Source organism: Crinia signifera, chromosome 3 (assembly GCF_055691185.1).
Source record: "Crinia signifera chromosome 3, ASM5569118v1, whole genome shotgun sequence".
Taxonomy (NCBI): domain Eukaryota; kingdom Metazoa; phylum Chordata; class Amphibia; order Anura; family Myobatrachidae; genus Crinia; species Crinia signifera.
Window position 1 is genome coordinate 201631384 of NC_139219.1, and position 21596 is coordinate 201652979.

The 21596-nt window shown below is 40.6% G+C and overlaps 1 protein-coding gene across 4 annotated transcripts in view; it reads right to left on the reverse strand.

Annotated features, from left to right (window-relative positions):
• Positions 1–21596, reverse strand: part of ADGRB3 (adhesion G protein-coupled receptor B3) — an 811989-nt gene that overhangs the window by 446654 nt on the left and 343739 nt on the right. For all 4 annotated transcript variants that reach the window (XM_083177264.1, XM_083177265.1, XM_083177263.1 and 1 more), the window contains 2 exons: positions 19847–20011; positions 16835–16999 (listed from right to left, as the gene is read on the reverse strand). In XM_083177264.1, the coding sequence (XP_083033390.1) occupies positions 16835–16999; positions 19847–20011 (330 nt within the window). The remainder of the gene's footprint in view (positions 1–16834; positions 17000–19846; positions 20012–21596) is intronic.

Consider the following 21596-nt stretch of genomic DNA (forward strand, 5'->3'; position numbering starts at 1 on the left):
AACAAGGACTGCTGGTACATGGACTAGGGTGTGACAAAGGTTAGGTCATGTCTTTAATACCAAGGTACCCTGTGACAGATGTATAGGAAATAAACTCCTTTGTGCACAGAACTTGGGATAATGTAATTGTCCATTTAAAAATCCAAGTTGAGACAGTAGTCACATATATTGTAAATGTGCTATATTTAAGAACTAATCATATTAATATAAGTGTGCTGTAAGAAAAATGTTACAAATTCCAATTGTAGCCACTACAACCTGATGCCAGCAAGTGTATGTCCAGGACACTGCATGTTGCACAATGATAGCGTCATGTGTTTGGATGAAAGGCTTATGCACACATACCAAAAGAGAAAAAGGTGAAAATTACTGTACAGGTAGATCCATAAATGATGTTGATATATGTCTACAGCAGAGGCTCACTAACATCATCCTTAGGCACCCTAATGGGCCAGGTTTTAAGGATATCCATTGGTGAGCTGACATTGTTAAATTAAATTGATAGAAGTACTAATGAATTCACCTTTGCCTAAGCTTGGTTATTCGTAAAACCTGGACTGTTACGGTGCCTTGAGGACCACATTTCAGAACCTTTGGCCTACAAACATTGGGGCATCAAAAGCCAGAAATATATTAAAGCCAGAGATGTAGGGGTACCATTAATCTTTTTTTAAACTCTGAAATTTACTAAAAGCAAATATGCAATTAAAATCACAAATTGATCCGCACAGCATGTCCGAACTCCAAATAAAATAAAAATCAATACACCATTGAGTCAACTCACAAGAACTTTCAATAGAAAAAAAATACAACACAGAATGTTTATAAGAATCATATTTTTAAACATGGATCAAACTTGGAAAAAAACAAACTTTACAGTATGCAGTGTTTCTCTTTGTGTAAAAGTAATACAGTACAAAGCCTAAGTGGTTGCCAAAGGATACAAACAAAGCTTTGATATTGAGAGAGTTACTCACGTGTCACAATGTATAGAAGACTTTGTATGTTATTGCCATGTCTGCCTTCAACAAATTGCTGCTATTTCACTTTGATTTTAATTCTGCATACCTTAATGAAGAGGTAGGGTTATATTTTCTGGCTATGGGTCACTAGATAGACAAGAGGAAGGTTGACATGTCTGAAGGTCGACATAGGGTTTTTCACTTTTTTATCCTGAATGTCGACAGAATAGACATGGACACTAAGAAAGTGCACCGTGTCCCCCCCTCTGGCTCGCTGAGCGCACCATTCTTTGGGAGTGATGCTTTGCTCCGCTCGGCACAATATTTTATTCTCCCTCCACGCCTTAGTAGATAGTACTTCATGACATACCGCCTGTCGCCGCATCTCGGCTCCCAAAAAAAGTGAAAACTCCATGTCGACCTTTTGACTGTCGACTTAGCTCATGTCAACCCAATGCATGTGTCGACCTAATGACCCTGTCAACCTAAGTTGACCTTCAGACATGTCAACCTACAGTGGTTGACCTAATGCATGTCGACCTTCCTCTTGTCGACCTAGTGACTGCATACCATATTTCCTAAAGTGTGAGTTTTTAAAAGTAGAGATCTAGAGCAACCAATCAAATTCTATTTATCATTTATACAATAGCTAGAATATGACTGGTTGCTTTGGGCAACATCTTCACTTTAATAAATATACCCATTAAAAGATTAAATGTATTTGTAGGATCCTGAGCATTACAGTCTCAATATGCCTTTAGAAGAGAAAGAATAGGTATTTTACTATATGTATTGTTAGAAAAGGTTTCCCTACTATATGTTCAAATACAGGCCATTGCTTATAGTATGAGAGTGGTCAGAAATGTATCCTTGTTGCATGTGTTGATGACTTGTTGCTAGCATGACAAGATGATAAAATAGCCAATGTAAGAGTTACCGAGGGGCAGATTTATTAAGCTTGGAGAAGAGATAAACTGGAGATAAAGCGGAGAAAAGGTAAAAGGAGATAAAGCACCAGCCAATCAGCTGTGTTTGAAAAAGACAGTTGGAACTGATTGGCTGGTGCTTTATCTCCTTTTACATTTTCTCCACTTTATCTCCAGTTTATCTCTTCTCCAAGATTAATAAGTCTGCCCCTGAGTGAGAAATTGAAGCCAAAACAACTAGACTAACATGACAATTTCTAGGACTAAGAATTGTGCAGGATAAGTGTGCATGTAACAGTTTGCTTGATCGGGAGGTATTTTAAAGCAATGTTCATAACATTTGGGATGTCAAATGCCAAAGCAGAAACTACATCTGTAGATAAAAGCACAAAATAGCTCTACGCTATGTATCCAACAACATAAACTAACATCGAAGAAATGAAGGACATTCCTATCAAAGATTTGTTGGGACATTAATGTATGCAAGTACTGGCATATGACCAGATATCTTACATTCAGTGAGCCAGTATGTGATTAATCCAGACAAACAACATTGGATGGCTGTTAAGCATATACTGCAATATCTAAAAGGAACCGGATCATTAAAATTGAAATTCTAATAAAAGTGGAGCTCTGTCTTAAAAATATTTTGTGATGCCAACTGGTGTTCCAATAAGAGTGATTAATGGTCTTACACTATATATCTATTCATAATGGTGATACAACTTTTAGCTGAGCAAGCCATGGACAACCTACAGTAGCTTTCTCCACAACTGAAGTAGAAGTTCATGTGGCTGCAGAGAAGTTCATTTGTAAACTATGGGGCTGATTCTAAATTGGGAGTAAAGCAGAAAAGAGCAAGTAACTTGCTTCTTGGTAAAACCCTATTGCACTGCAATGAGAGCAATGAGATTGTGAGAGTTAGATGAGAGGTGCATGTCTAAAATAAAAAAAAAAAACACAAGAAATAAATGTTCCCCTCAGCGCTATCCTCTCTCTTCCAACCAGGGTTCCAATGATGAAAAAAGTTCAAATTAGTGAACTGTTATTGTATAACCATTTCAATGGTATAAACCCATAGACACTCACCTCACTAAAGTGTGTGTGTGATGTTCACGTAAAGGATTCTTTGTATACAAAGGATTCTTTGTATACAAAGGATTCTTTGTATGGGCAAATCTTATTCTTCACCCGTCACCAAAATAAAACTGGTCCCTATGTACCCATAAAGGTATATTTTAAAGGGGTCCTTGGTAAGTATCCCATATGGAGGCTCCACAGTAATCCAAACAAATGTATTCTTCCAAACACATCAATCCATAAAATACTTCATAAAATACAGAATAAAGTTCCAAAGTAGAACAAATGCAAGTTAAAAAAAGCAACTGTGGGGCCTGCTGATAAACAGCGTTCACCTCAAGGGGGGGTCACCCAGAATGAGTCCAATGAGGCAGATGTCCCAGTTGTTAATAGGGATCAGCAGGGCCAGCCAACAGAATGTCCTCCACCACCAATGCGTTTCTGACACTACAGTATGTGTCCTTCTTCAGGGTGTGTCTAAAATCAAATCACTGTACATTGCAATGTATAAATAAAGATTCCCAGCATTTGTGGGCTACATGCAAAAGCAGCCAGAATGCAAAAATAATAACTGTATTTACATCCCTGAAATTGCTGTATGGTTTTTTTCCACATACAAAGAGACCCGTTTGAGTCAAAATTCAGCCCCTTCCTCGATGTTAGGGGGCTGAATGCGCAAACCCCAGGAGCGAACAGCTTTGGCGAGTTTCACACTAGCTCAGCCATTTGCTCCGGAAATGGAGGGCTGGGGGCAGGCAGGGGGCACCAGTAGGGCCCAGTGTTTTATCGGCATCCGCATAAAAATGCTGGGCGTTCACCTGCGAACACAGGCATGCCGATCCCTGCTCGTGGTGGGCTGCTAACAGCACATAATGACAGCGTTCGCCCCAAATTCGGCAGACAGCGTCTGGAATAAAAGTCAGTCTAGACTGACTTTTATTACTAAGGGGAGAAAAATCATTTGATGGTCCGTGGCCAGGGAATGATTTCTCTTCCATTCGGTCACATGCAAGGGGATCTGTTCTTATACACATCCCTTCCTATGCTAGTTTGGGGATTCAGGTGCCGGGGGTCAAGTGTTCGGCCGGGCGACATGTAGCATTTACCTGTTCGCTAGGTTGAGATTACACGCAGCCTAGCACACAGGTCTGAATTTGGGCCAAAGTTACCTGTTTTTTTTTTTGCTTTGCTTTCATTTCATTTCAGAATAAACCCCTATGTGTAAATTAGATCTCATTAATGCAAGTGAGGTGATTAAAATTGCATGTGACAACAAAGGTGTAATTAACTTATCACAGTGCGCCAAACATCATGTGCAATCAAAGCACATGCTTTTAAGCACCACTTTATCAGAGCATTACTTAATGACAACCTGTTTATGTAGAATACATAGGAAGTGAGGGAAACCGTTTGTCATGCTGGCCAAATGACTCATATTACCTAGGTTAAATGTGTTTTTGTAGAATTGTGGACTTTAATGCATTTAGTAATTGTGTTTTATTACATATTATGTTATGACTATTTCTAGCAGGTGCTGTAACACTTTAAAATGTGATAACATTTATGTGGTGTAACTGGAGACAGGTTTGAGCAAGAGGGGAGATGTTGGTGATGCACTAAGGTGCACTCTACTGGGGAACTAAGGGGAGTACTGGTGATGTCATCAGCATGAGTCACTCTGTTATTCTCTGGAGTGCATGTGAGAGGAGTTAGCACTGAGCGCTCTATACAGATGCACATAATACTTTAATGACGTGTACTGTATGTTAAACTGTACACTCTCTCTATCTATCTATCTATCTATCTATCTATCTATCTATCTATCTATTTATCGCGTAATTAGATATTTGTTGGCCCCATAGCAACATTTTGTAAAGGCCCCTATGTACCACCCATTGGTGTAAAATGTATATAGCACTTGTTACTTTGATATGGCAGATGGGCCTCTTTCAGCTGTAGGCCTCATAGCAGCTACACTCCCTGCACTTATGGTAGTTACACCCTTGGTATCAACCTATTTTATGCATGCTCTGTACTCACCTAATTATACTACTTACTGTATTACATTTATAATACTATTATAAATTACTATTTCTTTCTCTATCAGTTTGTCTGTCAGATAAGGTGTATATTTAACATAAGAACTGTAATCACATAAATCTATTCACCTTATCTATACATCTTATAAATTAAAGTCTGTTTGTCTGACTGAGATAAACTTCAAAATCACTGAACCAATTGTAATGCAACCTTTAGCACATCGGGACGTATATGGGCACCTTTAGTCTCTTTACAATTGTCTTCATGGGGCTGTGGGTGGGGACTACATACTGGGGTGATTCTGGTTGGTTTGCAAAAGAAAACTTCTTTACTGGAAAAAACCACGTGCACTGCAGGTGGGTAGATGTAACATGTGCAGAGAGAGTTACATTTGGGTGAAGTGTGTTCAAAGTAAAATCTAAATTGCAGTATAAGTACTGTATAAAGCAGCCAATATTTACTCTGCACAGAAAAAAAAGAACTCATACCCCGGCCAATGTTACATCTGACCTACCTGCAGTGCACATGGTTGTGTCACAAAAACAGGTCTGTCTGTCACTTTTTTAAAGTCTCCCTCTGGACCACAAGCCTATTGTATCACAGTCCAGTGGGAGACTTGAAAATAGCAGCGGACAGACCTGCTTTAACTATACAGCCGCGCAGCACACCCGGCTGTCAGAGTTGGCTGCAGCAGCATTTCACCGAACAACGAACAATTTCAGTCCCCCTTGGCTACAAGCAATTGCCGTCTCCCTTGGCAACAAGCAATTTCAGTCTCTCTTGGCAACGAGCAATTTTTAGTCCCCCTTGGCAACGAGCAATTTCAGTCCCTCTTGGCATCGAGCATGAAGCCCCTTGTCATGGAGCATGAAGCCCCTTGGCATCGAGCATGAAGCCCCTAGCAATGAACATGTAGGTAAGTGTCACTTATGTGTCAAATGTCAAATATGAAATGGGCATTACGGTGTGTTATATAGTATTTAATGGACATTACGGTGTTATATACTGTAGTTTGTAATGGGCATCATGATGTGTGGCACAATGTGTAATGGGCATTACGGTTTGTTATATAGTATGTAATGGGCATCATGTGTGGCTTTATGTGTAATTGGCATTACGCATGTGGCTTTATGTGTAATGGGTTTTACGAAGTTCCCTAAAATGTGCAATGGGCATTACGGTGTGTGGTATAATGTGTAATGCCATTCCACCATTCTCACAGCACAAGCTCCCTACTAAAAATGGGGGAGGGGGGCGCGAAACATGCCCTTGCTCTGGGCACCGTGGCACCTAGCTCCACCACTGCACATGACATTCTTCTTCCAACCTTTATTTACAGAGACACTACTCACAGATAAGAAGAATATCCCTGTCTCACTGACAGCAACACATCCTTGCCTCACTGACAACAGCACTAGCAGACAGAAAAACATTCAGCTCTCCTGACAGCAGCACATCCCAGTCTTGCTGGCAGCAACACAACATCACCTCACTAACAGCAGAGCATCCCGATCGCACTGACATTACTACATCACCGCCTCACTGACAAAAGCACTCACTCTCAGCAGCACGAATCCACCATACTAACAGTAGCACATCATTACTTCACTGACAGCAGCACATAACTGCCTCACTGGCGGCTGTATTTCCCTGGTTTACTGGCAGAAGCACAACCCTGCCTACTGATAGTAGCACTTTACTTACATCATCTCTCACAGACAACATAACACTGCAGCCTTCCTGACAGCAGCACATCCCTGCCTCACTAGCAGCATCACATCCAGGGGCATTTTAAGAAAGGAGAGGACCTGTTTTCAAAAAGGAGAGGACCCATGTGCAGCCTCCACTGAGGGCCTCCTCCACTCTGATGGTAGACAGTGCACTGGTATTAATCTACTGCACATGTGCAGATCTCCAGGGAACATATTGCCCGCGCCTCGTTCCACAGAACATATCCAGTGCACATGTGCAAATAGCTCGGAAATGGTGGCTATTATTCTAGTGAGTTGTGTCTTCAGTGCCAAATTGCCACTGTAGGAAATTGGAGGGGTAAGTATAATATATGGTGCAGTGTGTGTCATGTGGGCCCACCTGGACCTAGGGGCCCGTGTACACTGTGCACACTGCACCCATTATAGAATTGCCTATGATCACATCATTGCCTCACTGGCAGCAGTACAACCCTACCTCACTGACAGCAGCACATCAGTGCCGCACTCACAGTAGCACATCCCTGACTGACGCACAGCAGCATTTGACTGATTCACTGACGGCAGCATATAACCACCTCACTAATAACAGCACTCACTGACCGCAAAATATTGCAGCCTTCTAGACAGCAGCACATCTCAGTCTCACAAACAGCAACCCATCACCACCTCACTAACAACAGAACACCCCTACCTCACTGACAGAAGCACATCCCTGTCTTATTGGCAGCATCACATCCCTGGTTTCCTGGCAGCAGCCCATCCCTGCATCACTGGCAGCAGCACATCACTACCTCACTGACAGCAGCACATCCCTGCCCTCACTGACAGCAGCACATCACTTCCTTACTGGCAGCAGCATATCCCAGCCTCACTGGCAGCAGGACCGAAACTAGGATTTCCATCTCCTGGGGCAAGACAGTAATTTGGTGCCCCCCCCCCCCCCAAAAAAAAAAAAAAAAGATGAGATAGATGCTGCATACAGGAAAAGAATTATGATGCAAAACCCTATTGTGACGCCGGAAAGACGTTCTTCAGCAGCTGAGGCATCGCCCCCCATTGGTCATAACTGTAGGCCTGGCAGGGCCAGTTGCTGCCAAGGGTCCCCGGTATATGGAGGGTCCCAGAGAGGCCTCCTCACTCCTGGCTGAGCCGAGTCATTCAGAGGCCATGGTGGGGCACCATGCTGCAGGTGTGCAGCAGGATGGAGAGAGCAGCAGCTCCCCATGCTAGTTCCTGCGAGGGGACATTGCTGCTTCTGCCGCTGGCTCTATTTGGCCACTGGCCAGCTCAGCGGACATACTGCTAGGGGGTTGGGCGGCTGCTGCCTCTGTTTAAGGGGCATCACCAGTGACATGCAGCGCATGTCGCTGGCTGGACCCGTGGCTGTCACTGACGATACCCCCTACACAGCGCCTGTGTTGCGTGACCTCCTAGCCCCCCCCCCTAGTTACGACCTTGCTGGCAACAGCAGATCACTGCTTCCCTACCTCATTGGCAGCAGCACATCCCTGCCTCAATGGTAGCAGCACATTACAACCTCATTGATAGCACCCCATGCAACGACACTGTGCTAATCTTCATGACAACAGATCAGTTCCTCAAGTGTGTAATATTCCCCTCCTGTTGAGGATTATAACCGATCTTTACACTATCTTTATAGCACATATGCACGTTAACTCCGTTTAAGGGTCATATAGTCCAGGCTGCTAATCAAGGAACACAGACGTATGTTTCATTAATGCTACTTATGGATTGTACCTTTGTCACGCTCTCATCCTCTAATTGGCAAAAAAAACTGAGAACTCTCTCAGAAAACCTGACTGCCCTGTGGGGAAATAACTCCAAGTCTTCATTTTTTAAATTTGATTGTAAAATCGCTATTACAGGAAATACAATTTTTTTAATCTATTTAATGTTACTCATTTTACCTAGCCACATTGTTGTGTTTTTGTGTATTACCAAATCCAAAGCATTGTTCTCTAGTTTATCTGTTTACATATTGCCTCACTGGCAGCAGCACATGCCTGCCTCACTGGCTGCAGCACATCACTTCCTCACTGGCAGCAGTACTTGGTTGCCCTACTGAAAGTAGCACATCACCAGCTAACTGTCACTTCTGGTTCAGTCTACAGTGCCATCAGTGTTGCCTCATACTTTTCCCCAACCAGCAATCCACTGGGAGCTACACATGCTGTCCTTACACATCAGTGATCATCTGCCTTGCGCTGACACGGGTAGAAGAAGCAGCAGCATTAGCCCTAAAGGTGTTAGTGGGAACCCCAGACACAGTACTGAGCCAGTGGCCTGACACCAAGGGACGCAATTCCTGACTGCACACTACTACTCCTCCACTACTTCTTAATATAAGGACACACATACTGCTCACTGCCATTTGTTTAGTACTGTGGATATTTCAAATTGAGAGGAGGGGATAATCAAGGGGTACTAGAGAGAAAAAAGTTTAGGAACTGCTGTTCTAGAAGATAATAGATAGGATCTGATTGGTTGCTATGGGCAACCTCCCATCATCAGTAAAACTCCCATCTTAGTAAATTTACCTCTTAAGGTGGGCATACATCAAGCCGATTTGGACCGATTTCGGCCGATTGGTTCTTCGTGACATGGGGTCGGGTCCGATGCGCGGTCCCGTGCGTATCGGACCGAGCCCCAGGGGTCGGACCGGCGGGACATACGATGTAGGTCAGTCGGACTCGGGGCATTGAGGAGCAGTGGGGGCGGGTGGCTGGGGAGGAAGCAGTGGGACAGCTGAGCAGCGCGTTACCAGATCAGTGCTGGGCGGGCGGCGGTGACCATCAGTCTCACTCTCCAGTCTCCACTGTCCGTGTCCAGCGCTGTAGCGGGCGGGCAGCCATGGCTATTACATCTTTAAAATAATGTGTCAAATGACTCTCCGGCTTTTGATTGGCTGAGATAGAGCACTCTCAGCCAATCAGCGGCCGCGGAGGAAGGCCACTAATTGGCTGAGAGTGCTCTATCTCAGCCAATCATTAGCCGGGCAGTCATTTGACACATTATTTTAAAGATGTAATAGCTGCGGCTGCCCGACCGCTACAGCGCTGGGCAGTGGAGAGTGAGACTGATGGTCACCGCCACCCGCCCCAGCACTGATCTGGTAACGCGCTGCTCAGCTGTCCCACTGCTTCCTCCCCTGTTATTTTTTTTTACATGTGATAAATCACATGCGATTTATCACATGTAAAAAATGGTACATCAAAGTCCTCATCGTATGTGAGCCTCACGGGGAGTGCCGGGCGGCTCGGAGGAGAATAGGGTCCGACTTGTCCTTAGGACAAGTCGGCTCTATGTATGGGGGCCTTTAGTGTATATGGTTGAGCTTGAATAAGAATTTCACTGATTTGAAAAGTTGCTCTCTGCATAATTAACACATAATTAATCTTTATTATTGTTATCTATCCAAATAGATCTGGGTGATGCAGATAGTTAAATATAAAAAAATTAAATATAAATATTATTAAACAATAATATTAGTTGGAATAGGGCCATAGCCCTTATTAAATTATGCAGCCTGGTGGTGAGATTAGAATCAGGGCTATATTTACAAAGCAGCAACTTTTAGAAGCTACCGCTGTGGCTTGTAACATTTAGTTGGGGCTTTATAAATATAGCCTCTAGCCTCATTTGCATGTCACATAGGGGTTTATTCTAGTTCATTCTTTCTGACAAAATCCTTCTTAGATGGACAAAACCATGTGCACTGCAGGGGGGCAGATGTAACATGTGCAGAGAGAATTAGATTTGGGTGAGTTTTTTTTGTTTCTGTGCAGGGAAAATACTGACTGCATGATTTTACACTGCAATATAGATCTCACTTTGAAGAAAAACCCCACCCAAATCTAATTCTCTCTGCACAAGTTACATCTGCCCCACCCGCAGTGCACATGGTTTTGTCCATCTAAGAAGGATTTTGTCAGAAAGAATGAACTAGAATAACCCCTATAGAACATAACACTCCATTAGTGACAATATTAATACAGGCTAAGAGAAAAAAAGACAAAAAAATGACAACATTTCACACTATTCTGACTGAATTAAAACAAGAATTGCAGTTTACTTTTGTAAAATAGAACATGAATGTGTATACAGTACAATACAATGTATGGTATATATGCATATGGCAATGTACTGTCTAATTTATCTGTATATAATTGTTAAGGTAAGCAATCCCACCTTGAACTGCCTGGAAACCCCCACTGGCAGGATTTCATACGATACACCATATGCAGTAATTTTGCATATGATGCATCGTATGCAATCCCACACAAGCCTGCTGAAATTCTTGGTGAAACTATAAATCTATTGTGCAGCAGGTGCGATCTTCCGACTCAGATCTTCATGCATCGCATCGGACCTGATGTCAAACACATTCGATTTGGACACTTTTCATCAGATTTCTCACTGGAATTTTTGGATGAAGATAAAGTGGATGGAGATAAAGTACCAACCAACCAGCTCCTACTGTAGCTGTAATATTTCAAACATGGCCTTTAGCTGATTGGCTACTGCTTTATTTCCCTCCACTTTATTAAATAGACCCCTGAATTCTGTAATTCCACATCTCTCCTTCTGATTCATACTCCTTTTTCAATGTTGTTTAACATCTGGCTTGTCTTCCCCATTGCTTTGTTGCATTGTTTGGCTAATTCTAAATCCACAGAAATTGTGACCCCCTAAAAGCATTTACCCCTCAATATTTTAGAGCCACTGGTACTATACCCAGCCTTAGGAATTTTCAAACAATACCAGTTCACCTTAACAAATAGGTATCATCATAGTCATAAACTGGTGTCATCATAGTCATAAACAGGTGTCATCGTAGTCATAAACAGGTGTCATCATAGTCATAAACAGGTGTCATCGTAGTCATAAACTGGTGTCATCATAGTCATAAACAGGTGTCATCGTAGTCATAAACAGGTGTCATCATAGTCATAAACAGGTGTCATCATAGTCATAAACTGGTGTCATCATAGTCATAAACTGGTGTCATCATAGTCATAAACAGGTGTCATCATAGTCATAAACAGGTGTCATCGTAGTCATAAACAGGTGTCATCATAGTCATAAACAGGTGTCATTGTAGTCATAAACAGGTGTCATTGTAGTCATAAACAGGTGTCATTATAGTCATAAACTTAAGGGCATAACTACCATAGGTGCAGAGGGTGCAGCTGCTATGGGGCCCAGAGCTGAGAGGGGCCCACTTTGCCTGTCAAAGTATCTTTTGCTGTATACATTTTTCAGCATTAGGTGATAAATAGGGGCCCTTACAAACTTTTGCTATGGGGCCAAATGTATCTTGTTACACCACTGCATAAACAGGTGTCATCAAAGTCATAAATAGGTGTCATCGTAGTCATAAACAGGTGTCATCGTAGTCATAAACAGGTGTCAACAGGTGTCATCATAGTCATAAACAGGTGTCATCATAGTCATAAACAGGTGTCATTATAGTCATAAACAGGTGTCATTATAGTCATAAACAGGTGTCATTATTGTCATCATAAACAGGTGTCATTATTGTCATAAACAGGTGTCATCGTAGTCATAAACAGGTGTCATCGTAGTCATAAACAGGTGTCATTATAGTCATAAACAGGTGTCATTATTGTCATCATAAACAGGTGTCATTATTGTCATAAACAGGTGTCATCGTAGTCATAAACAGGTGTCATCGTAGTCATAAACAGGTGTCATTATAGTCATATAATATGAAATATTCACAAGGGAATTAGAAGTGAATTTTTAGTCACAAAGACATCTTAGCAAACAAAGGGGGTGATTCAACATAGATCGGATAGGTCCAAATTTGACCCCATTCTGATGGTTCATTCAGTATAGACTGACTTTTATTACCGAAGGGGAGAGAAACCATTCGATAGTCAGCGACCATCAAATCATTAATCTCCCCTTTAGCTTCATGCGAGGGAATGTTATGAACAAAATCTTTTTCGGCTACACAGCGCTCTCTATAACCGCAGCCTGGTTATCTGTTCAAGGAGCACCACTCCTTAAGATACGCAATAATAAATATAAGAGAACGACAACCGGCGCTGATTACAAATGGTGACTCGTGAAGAGGCTTCCTCTCTAGTTTCCACAAGTCCTACTGGGATCTCAATGGATATCACTATTGGACCACACTGACCTGAGTGTAGGTCCCTATGTACACATAACGTTTTCTTTGTCCAAATATCCTTATTCGCCAATCCACATGTCAACAAATGATTCCACGAACTGACCTGGGAAATGGTCCCTATATTCACATAAAGGTATCTTTGGACAAAGTATGTTCTCCAAAATCAATCCAGAATCAACCAGCAACGCACATCATAGGCATAAGGAGACAAACTGACCTGTATAAAGGTCCCTATGTTCACGTAGCGTGTTCTCTTAATCGCCCACTCTTTTTCAATGGACCAAAGTATACGCGGTCACCGGATTTTCTCCAAGACAAATTTTATTCCCAAATGGATAAAAGACATACATAAAAATGTAGTAAAACAGTGGGAGCTTTGCACAGGCAGAGACCAATAACACTATATTATTCCTCCTCACCCGGAATGAGTTGGAACAATCTGTGATGCCCTGATGGTAGGGTAGATATCAGCCTTTCCTGTGTCCAGCGTCCCTGTACACCAACGCGTTTCTGACGTCACCGTCCTTCCTCAGGGTGTACTGGACACATGTCCCTTTGGGATATATATACCCAAAGGGATTGACTCAAGAGGAGGGATCAGACCTCCCCTCACCGTGGTCATTTAGAAAACCCGGAAACACCAACATTCACATAGCATATAACTATTAAAATAAATACACATAAAATCAATACATAACCCTATATCCATAGTAACAGAACTATTAGTTATCCAATGTGTGCCAATCCTAGGTATTTCGCTGGTTAGTGCAGGATATCTATAAAACATCGCGTTCCTGGTATTGGAATTTACCCAATTTACAAATCCCGCTCCCCATTCTCCAATCAATGAGTCCGTACGTGTCATTTCCCCCCTTTGACACGCATAGTACCAAGTTCATACAGTAGACAGGTCCGCTCGCGTCACTTCCCCTCCGTGACACGCAGACGGATCACTTCTGGCTTGTACTCCGGACTTCCGCTAGCGTATACCCGCTATGACTCCTCCATATAGTTTCAGAGCCATATCCGGTGTCTGGACCGCATGTGGCTGGAACGCAAACAGCTTGGGAGTATGCTTCCTGCTTTAGTAATAGGCGGAAGTTTGATTCTGTATGGGAGCCGGTATTTGACACGCATACCGGAGTGTATGGTGACCCGCACATCCCCTCTCTCAGAGATTCATATTTTCACATAAAACATTAAGAGAAAGAGAGATGACAATTAATCATAGGGATTATGCATTATTATCATATATATTAGGGTATTTCTATTAAAAAACTCGCATATATTAAAAAGCAAGGGACAATTACATATATGATACAATATAAAAAATACCAAATTCATATAAGGGAATAAATATAAAAAGACATATAAAAAAATACAAAATTCACATGAGGGTATAGAGTTCATATAACAATAAAAATAGGGAGCCCATTAATGGATAAGTCATAGGAGGATAGAGCCAGACCAAAAAAGGATTAATTGTAAGTTTTGATGGTATTAAAAGCTAAGGGAGTTTATAAGAATAGTAGGTGGGGCTTAAACACACTTTATAGGAACCATTTGAGTTCGAAGTCTGCATTGAGTCCTCGTGGGACCAAGGTCCTCAATGCATGTATCGTCCTCATCTCAGTCCTGGCCAAAGTGGTGTCCCGGTCCCCATTCCTCCATTGTGCAGGAACGGTCTTTATGCCACAAAAGGAGACCAAATGTTTAGGGTCTTGGCCGTGTATTGTTTTAAAATGCATCGATACATTATGCGTCTCCAGACCCAACTTAATATTTCGGAACATGCTGGCCAGGACTGAGATGAGGACGATACATGCATTGAGGACCTTGGTCCCACGAGGACTCAATGCAGACTTCGAACTCAAATGGTTCCTATAAAGTGTGTTTAAGCCCCACCTACTATTCTTATAAACTCCCTTAGCTTTTAATACCATCAAAACTTACAATTAATCCTTTTTTGGTCTGGCTCTATCCTCCTATGACTTATCCATTAATGGGCTCCCTATTTTTATTGTTATATGAACTCTATACCCTCATGTGAATTTTGTATTTTTTTATATGTCTTTTTATATTTATTCCCTTATATGAATTTGGTATTTTTTATATTGTATCATATATGTAATTGTCCCTTGCTTTTTAATATATGCGAGTTTTTTAATAGAAATACCCTAATATATATGATAATAATGCATAATCCCTATGATTAATTGTCATCTCTCTTTCTCTTAATGTTTTATGTGAAAATATGAATCTCTGAGAGAGGGGATGTGCGGGTCACCATACACTCCGGTATGCGTGTCAAATACCGGCTCCCATACAGAATCAAACTTCCGCCTATTACTAAAGCAGGAAGCATACTCCCAAGCTGTTTGCGTTCCAGCCACATGCGGTCCAGACACCGGATATGGCTCTGAAACTATATGGAGGAGTCATAGCGGGTATACGCTAGCGGAAGTCCGGAGTACAAGCCAGAAGTGATCCGTCTGCGTGTCACGGAGGGGAAGTGACGCGAGCGGACCTGTCTACTGTATGAACTTGGTACTATGCGTGTCAAAGGGGGGAAATGACACGTACGGACTCATTGATTGGAGAATGGGGAGCGGGATTTGTAAATTGGGTAAATTCCAATACCAGGAACGCGATGTTTTATAGATATCCTGCACTAACCAGCGAAATACCTAGGATTGGCACACATTGGATAACTAATAGTTCTGTTACTATGGATATAGGGTTATGTATTGATTTTATGTGTATTTATTTTAATAGTTATATGCTATGTGAATGTTGGTGTTTCCGGGTTTTCTAAATGACCACGGTGAGGGGAGGTCTGATCCCTCCTCTTGAGTCAATCCCTTTGGGTATATATATCCCAAAGGGACATGTGTCCAGTACACCCTGAGGAAGGACGGTGACGTCAGAAACGCGTTGGTGTACAGGGACGCTGGACACAGGAAAGGCTGATATCTACCCTACCATCAGGGCATCACAGATTGTTCCAACTCATTCCGGGTGAGGAGGAATAATATAGTGTTATTGGTCTCTGCCTGTGCAAAGCTCCCACTGTTTTACTACATTTTTATGTATGTCTTTTATCCATTTGGGAATAAAATTTGTCTTGGAGAAAATCCGGTGACCGCGTATACTTTGGTCCATTGAAAAAGAGTGGGCGATTAAGAGAACACGCTACGTGAACATAGGGACCTTTATACAGGTCAGTTTGTCTCCTTATGCCTATGATGTGCGTTGCTGGTTGATTCTGGATTGATTTTGGAGAACATACTTTGTCCAAAGATACCTTTATGTGAATATAGGGACCATTTCCCAGGTCAGTTCGTGGAATCATTTGTTGACATGTGGATTGGCGAATAAGGATATTTGGACAAAGAAAACGTTATGTGTACATAGGGACCTACACTCAGGTCAGTGTGGTCCAATAGTGATATCCATTGAGATCCCAGTAGGACTTGTGGAAACTAGAGAGGAAGCCTCTTCATGCGAGGGAATGTGTTCGCATACACATTCCTTCCCATGGTAGCAAGGGGAATCGGCAGCCAGGGAAGGGGGGGGGGATTGAGTGTTCAGCTGGGTGGTGGTTGGTGTTAAACCACTTGCTATGGCAGCATACAACCGCTGCTTAGAGAGCTGTATCAGGCCCAAAGTCCTAAGGTCATATTGTGAGATCTTCTATGCAGGCCTCGGAAGTCTGATGTGACATCTAATATCAGGAGTAATTTAGAATAGTGAAATATGTTTCCTTTTAATAAATATTGCCATAATAAACACAAAATAGCAGCAATTAAAAGCAAACAGAAAGTTTATAGATATATTACAGTATTTACATTTATATAAAATATCTATAATTAGCTCTACTATTGTAGAGTATTACGATATCTAATCCAGTTTAATACAAGTGATTGCCGTACTCACCAGGACATCTGTGCTCACTGCATCTTCTGATGTCTTCACCAGATCCTTCACATTGCTGACCAGTAATAGCAGCTCCCTGGCAACTTCTTGATCTTTTCTCCCAACCACCATCACATGATCTGGAACAACCACTCCAGGGACCCCACTGGTTCCACTGACCATTAGCTGTGTGTAGGAAAATATTACAATTTACAATAAGTACAACTCCTATGTATCTATGGAAATTTTTATTGTGTTGTGGAAAAGTGTACATTTTTTTTAAAATCATGCAGTTAGGACAATGAATCCTTTTCAGTTGTTTGTTTTGTGCAGAAGAATTTATTATCATTTAACAGACTGGTGTGTTAAAATTTGATCGAGGAATTCAGTTATCCATAATGATTAGCATTAGCTGCCTCTAATGCTGTGTACACACGGGGGCTATAGGGGCTGAAATCGCTAAGAATATGGTCGCTGAGCGACCATATTGCCAGTGATTGGAGTGTGCACCAGCGATAAATCGCTGGGTGCGCGCTCCCGTTTTCAGCCCCTGAATGGTCGCTGGTCAGAAGAACATGCTCCTCCGACCAGCGACATCCCCTGACTCTTCACCCAGCAGTGTTTAAATTTTCATCTGCGACCATCTCTGGTCGCAGATGAAAACGGGACACGGGGCAATATGATTGCTGAGCAATATATTGCTAGCAATATATTGCCACCAATCATATTGCCCCGTGTGTACGCACCTTAAGTGCTAAAATCTCATATTTCCTATCTAGCAAATTTTCTGTTAAACTCTCTCTCTCTCTTCATGATATTATGTAAGGACAGACTTCATACAGAAGACACCTATTTATTTATTGGCCCCATAAAAGTGCCCTAGTTCTGAGCCATATTAGTGCTTTATTTTCTGTTATGCCTAATAAAAGTGCACGTTATATTTGCCCCATCTGCGGTGCACATGTTTTTGTCCATTTGCAAACTAAATGTGCCCTGCAATCAGCTCTACTGCTCCTTGCACAGTTTTCAGGAATGAGTAAAGCGGCTGGTGGCATTCAGAGGACAACATCTAAGTCCAACAAGTAAGATCTCTTGCTTTGTAAATACAAAATAATAGTCTACAGCATTTATTTAGGGTTTTTTTTTTCATTTGAAATAAAGTATTCTGATTATTTTTAATAAGTTGTGTAACATTTTGTTTTTCTAAAATGTTCTGCTCTTTAATTATATTAATTCCTGACCTTTATGTCCATTCCTTTAATAGCTTTTCTTATTTACTGCTACCATCCAACTAGTTAAAATCTAGTTTGCTCATATTATTGGATAATTAACATATATGGAATAATGGTTTATGCGGTGAAGTATTTAATAACTATGTGGGTAAAGTAATCATTAAGCTTAGTGTAAGTAGGGCTAAAAGAAGAATACGGTATTAAGCTTTGAAAAAGAAGGCAAATACAGTATGTATTACATTGCTCAAATTACCTTAATGTAATTGACTGCAATATTATGTAAGAAAGCACCATAATGTAGCTACTGTATAGCATTTTTTGCGATACTTTGACCAACCCAAATATATGTATTACAGTATCTGCTTTAATGGATTTGATGTATTTTATAAAAACCATCAGTACTATAACTAAATGATAAACAAAAGAGATGAAACCCAACAAAGCATCGCAGAACTGGCTGCCTGTCAAAATATATTTTCTTGCAAAAATGAAGGCCATGTATTTTCTTCTAAAATGCATTGTGCTACAATGGACATGTAAGGATGGATCCATGGTTTAGAAATGTTTGTAAAAAATTGATGAAATCAAGATTCAATTAAATCAGTGCCGGATTATTAGATTTTTACCCAGTGTCCCAAATTGACCTCAGCTGAAATCTAACTGCAACATTTTTAAACAAGGTCTAGTTAAAAACGTTGTGCTACTTCCACATATAATATAAAGTTAGTATTTATTGAGCAGTTAAAAAGCATCATGCAAAATATTCCTGATTTTCACACTTATACACAAATAAAATAAAATTGATTAATTTACATAATCTCGATAATCAATGTGTTCACTGATGTTTAATATATGTGTCATTTAAAAAAAAATCCTAATTTAACCTTTTATGCATTGCTATAGTATGTGAACTAATTCTGAATTCAATTTACTGTATTATAAGATGGAAATTCTATGTTATCTAGAAAATGTGGTACGACCTTTGACAACACTGCAGAGCTGAGACATGCATGTGCTAATTTGAACAACAGTGCTAGCAGCTATTGATAGCCAAAGGGGAACAGCAGTTCTGGGGATCTTACTAATTATTAGCTAAAACAAATCTCTGGAGTCCAACCTAGCTGACTTTTAATAAGCCTTGTAAACCTAAGAAGGGGAAATATACATGTTCTAATTATTTATACTCAGGTCAGATAAAAACAGGTTGCATAAAGGTCAAATGTCACTCGCAAAATGCACTTTTTTTTTATCTCTGCCAATTTACTTTCCTGATTGCAAAATGCATGTTAACACCAGGAACATAATTAATTACCCTTATAATGACCTGCAAAATGAGGTTATATCCTGTATAATTATGTAAACAGATACATGACAACACTATAAAGAATGCACGCTGTTCATGTAAATGATCATGTTCATACAGAGTAGCTCACAGCCGTAAATCACCAGAGGAGGTCTTAGTTAATAAAATAATTGCAGAAAGATGAGGAAAGCACTTACATCTATGTTGATATTAAATAGATACCTTTATTGATACCGTTTCATGTTTATTACAGACTATTTTCTATGCTATCCTTATTTTGAACCTTTTCAGTAATATCAGAATGTTTCACATATTAAAATTGATGGTGTCATTCTAGCTATAAAAACACAAGTGCGCTTGGTATAGGAAACCATTAAAATGATATATTTCCGCAATGTTATTCTCTTTATGCCCATAAAAACTACATGTGATAATACATAGGGTTCCACAGCATTCTCCAAAGACCTATACTGGATTTTATTGTGTCCAAATATTTACCTGTGCAATCCTGATTATGACACTCTCTTGTTTCGCTGTAAGGCCCTTTGCAGTCAGATCCGCCATGGGATGCTGGCGAACAGTCTCTTTGTCTTTTCTGTGTGCCATTAGAACATGTCACTGAGCATTGACTCCAAGAGCTCCACTCCTGCCATAGGCCATCAACTGAAAGGGGAACACGCAGCATAGAAAGCAGTGACTTTTACAGCTGACACTTCATGCAGGGTTTCAGTAAATAATATCGAATGAACACTGTTGTTAAACAACAATAAATATCTGCAGTTATTACATACAAGCAAATAATAATAATAATAATAATAATAATAATAATAATATTATTATTATTATCATCATTATTATGTAAAATATTTGAATGTAGTACTTCCCCCAAAAATGCTAAGTATAATAAATTAATTAAAAAATCTGGATGATATTAGCAAAATCCAGATGATTGTAAAAGCTATAACTACCCCCCATGGAATTTCAGTGAATGTGCTGCAGGTATTATATAGTATAATGCTTTTTGAAGCTGCCATGTGTACTGGCTCTAAATGAGCAGTATTATAAATACCCAACAAACCTTGTTTTATATTTTATGCTACTGCCCCCTTTAAATCCAGCTGCTGAAACCATGGAAAATATGACAGATTTAAAAAGCTCTGTATGGTGAGAGAGGGGTATTCAATTAGACCCGAAGAAACATACATTTATTCCGATGTTCCTCCGATATATATATTTTTCAAGCTATCCAATTTGATTGCCCAAAAATAAAAAAAAATATTATTTACTCTTAAAAACACCCAGGTTCAATTGAATAGCCCCTAGCACAGGGCTGGGCAACACCGGCCCTCCAGATGTTAGTGAACTACACATCCCAGGATGCTTTGCATTAGTTTTGCTATGTGGCCATGCTGAAACTGATGCAAGGCATGCTGGGATGTGTAGTTCATCAACATCTGGAGGGCCGGTGTTTCCCAGCCCTGCCCTAGCAGTTCCCTGACAGACAATTACCCTTGATCATTCATTTGTGGGTAATTGGATTATGCTATAAGTGTCTGATAGTAGAGGCAAATGTTCAGACCAAACGCTACAGACAGTAGTTCTGTACTGTATGTATTATATGTATTTAGTATGGGAAAATAAACACATATACTGCAGACTTTCCACCATGGTGTTATGATTTAGTGCATATTACTATACAGCACCTGAACATACACTATGCTAAAACCAGTTGAATCATCATCACCATCAATTATTTGTATGGCACCACAGATTCCATAGAGCCAGATTTGAAATACAACAAAACAGTAAACATAATGTATATAGCTACAAAGCAGAAGAAGAAATACATGGTGCAATAAACAGGACATTTTGCACAGCCCAGCGAAACATATTGCCGGTGGTGGATGTGCTACATTTTATACACAGAAGCCTGCTACCTTAACAAACGATACTATTTCACATAATGTGATTAATTGTGGATAATCTGAATGACATTGACAACATCCACATCTCTGATTATCTATCACATGCATATTTATCTTTCTATAAAAATTAATGGGAGTACGTGTTCATACTGAACTGAAAGCAGTTTCCATTTATTTCGCCAACTAGTAACACCCTTTGCAGTTAGGAATCCAGTTAATATGTCTTCAGATAACAACAGTACTTTAAGAAAATTAGGTAGAAAATTGCTTTTTTTATCTTGTTTGCTTTCTCATGGACAATAAAATCCTTTTTTACTTCTCAT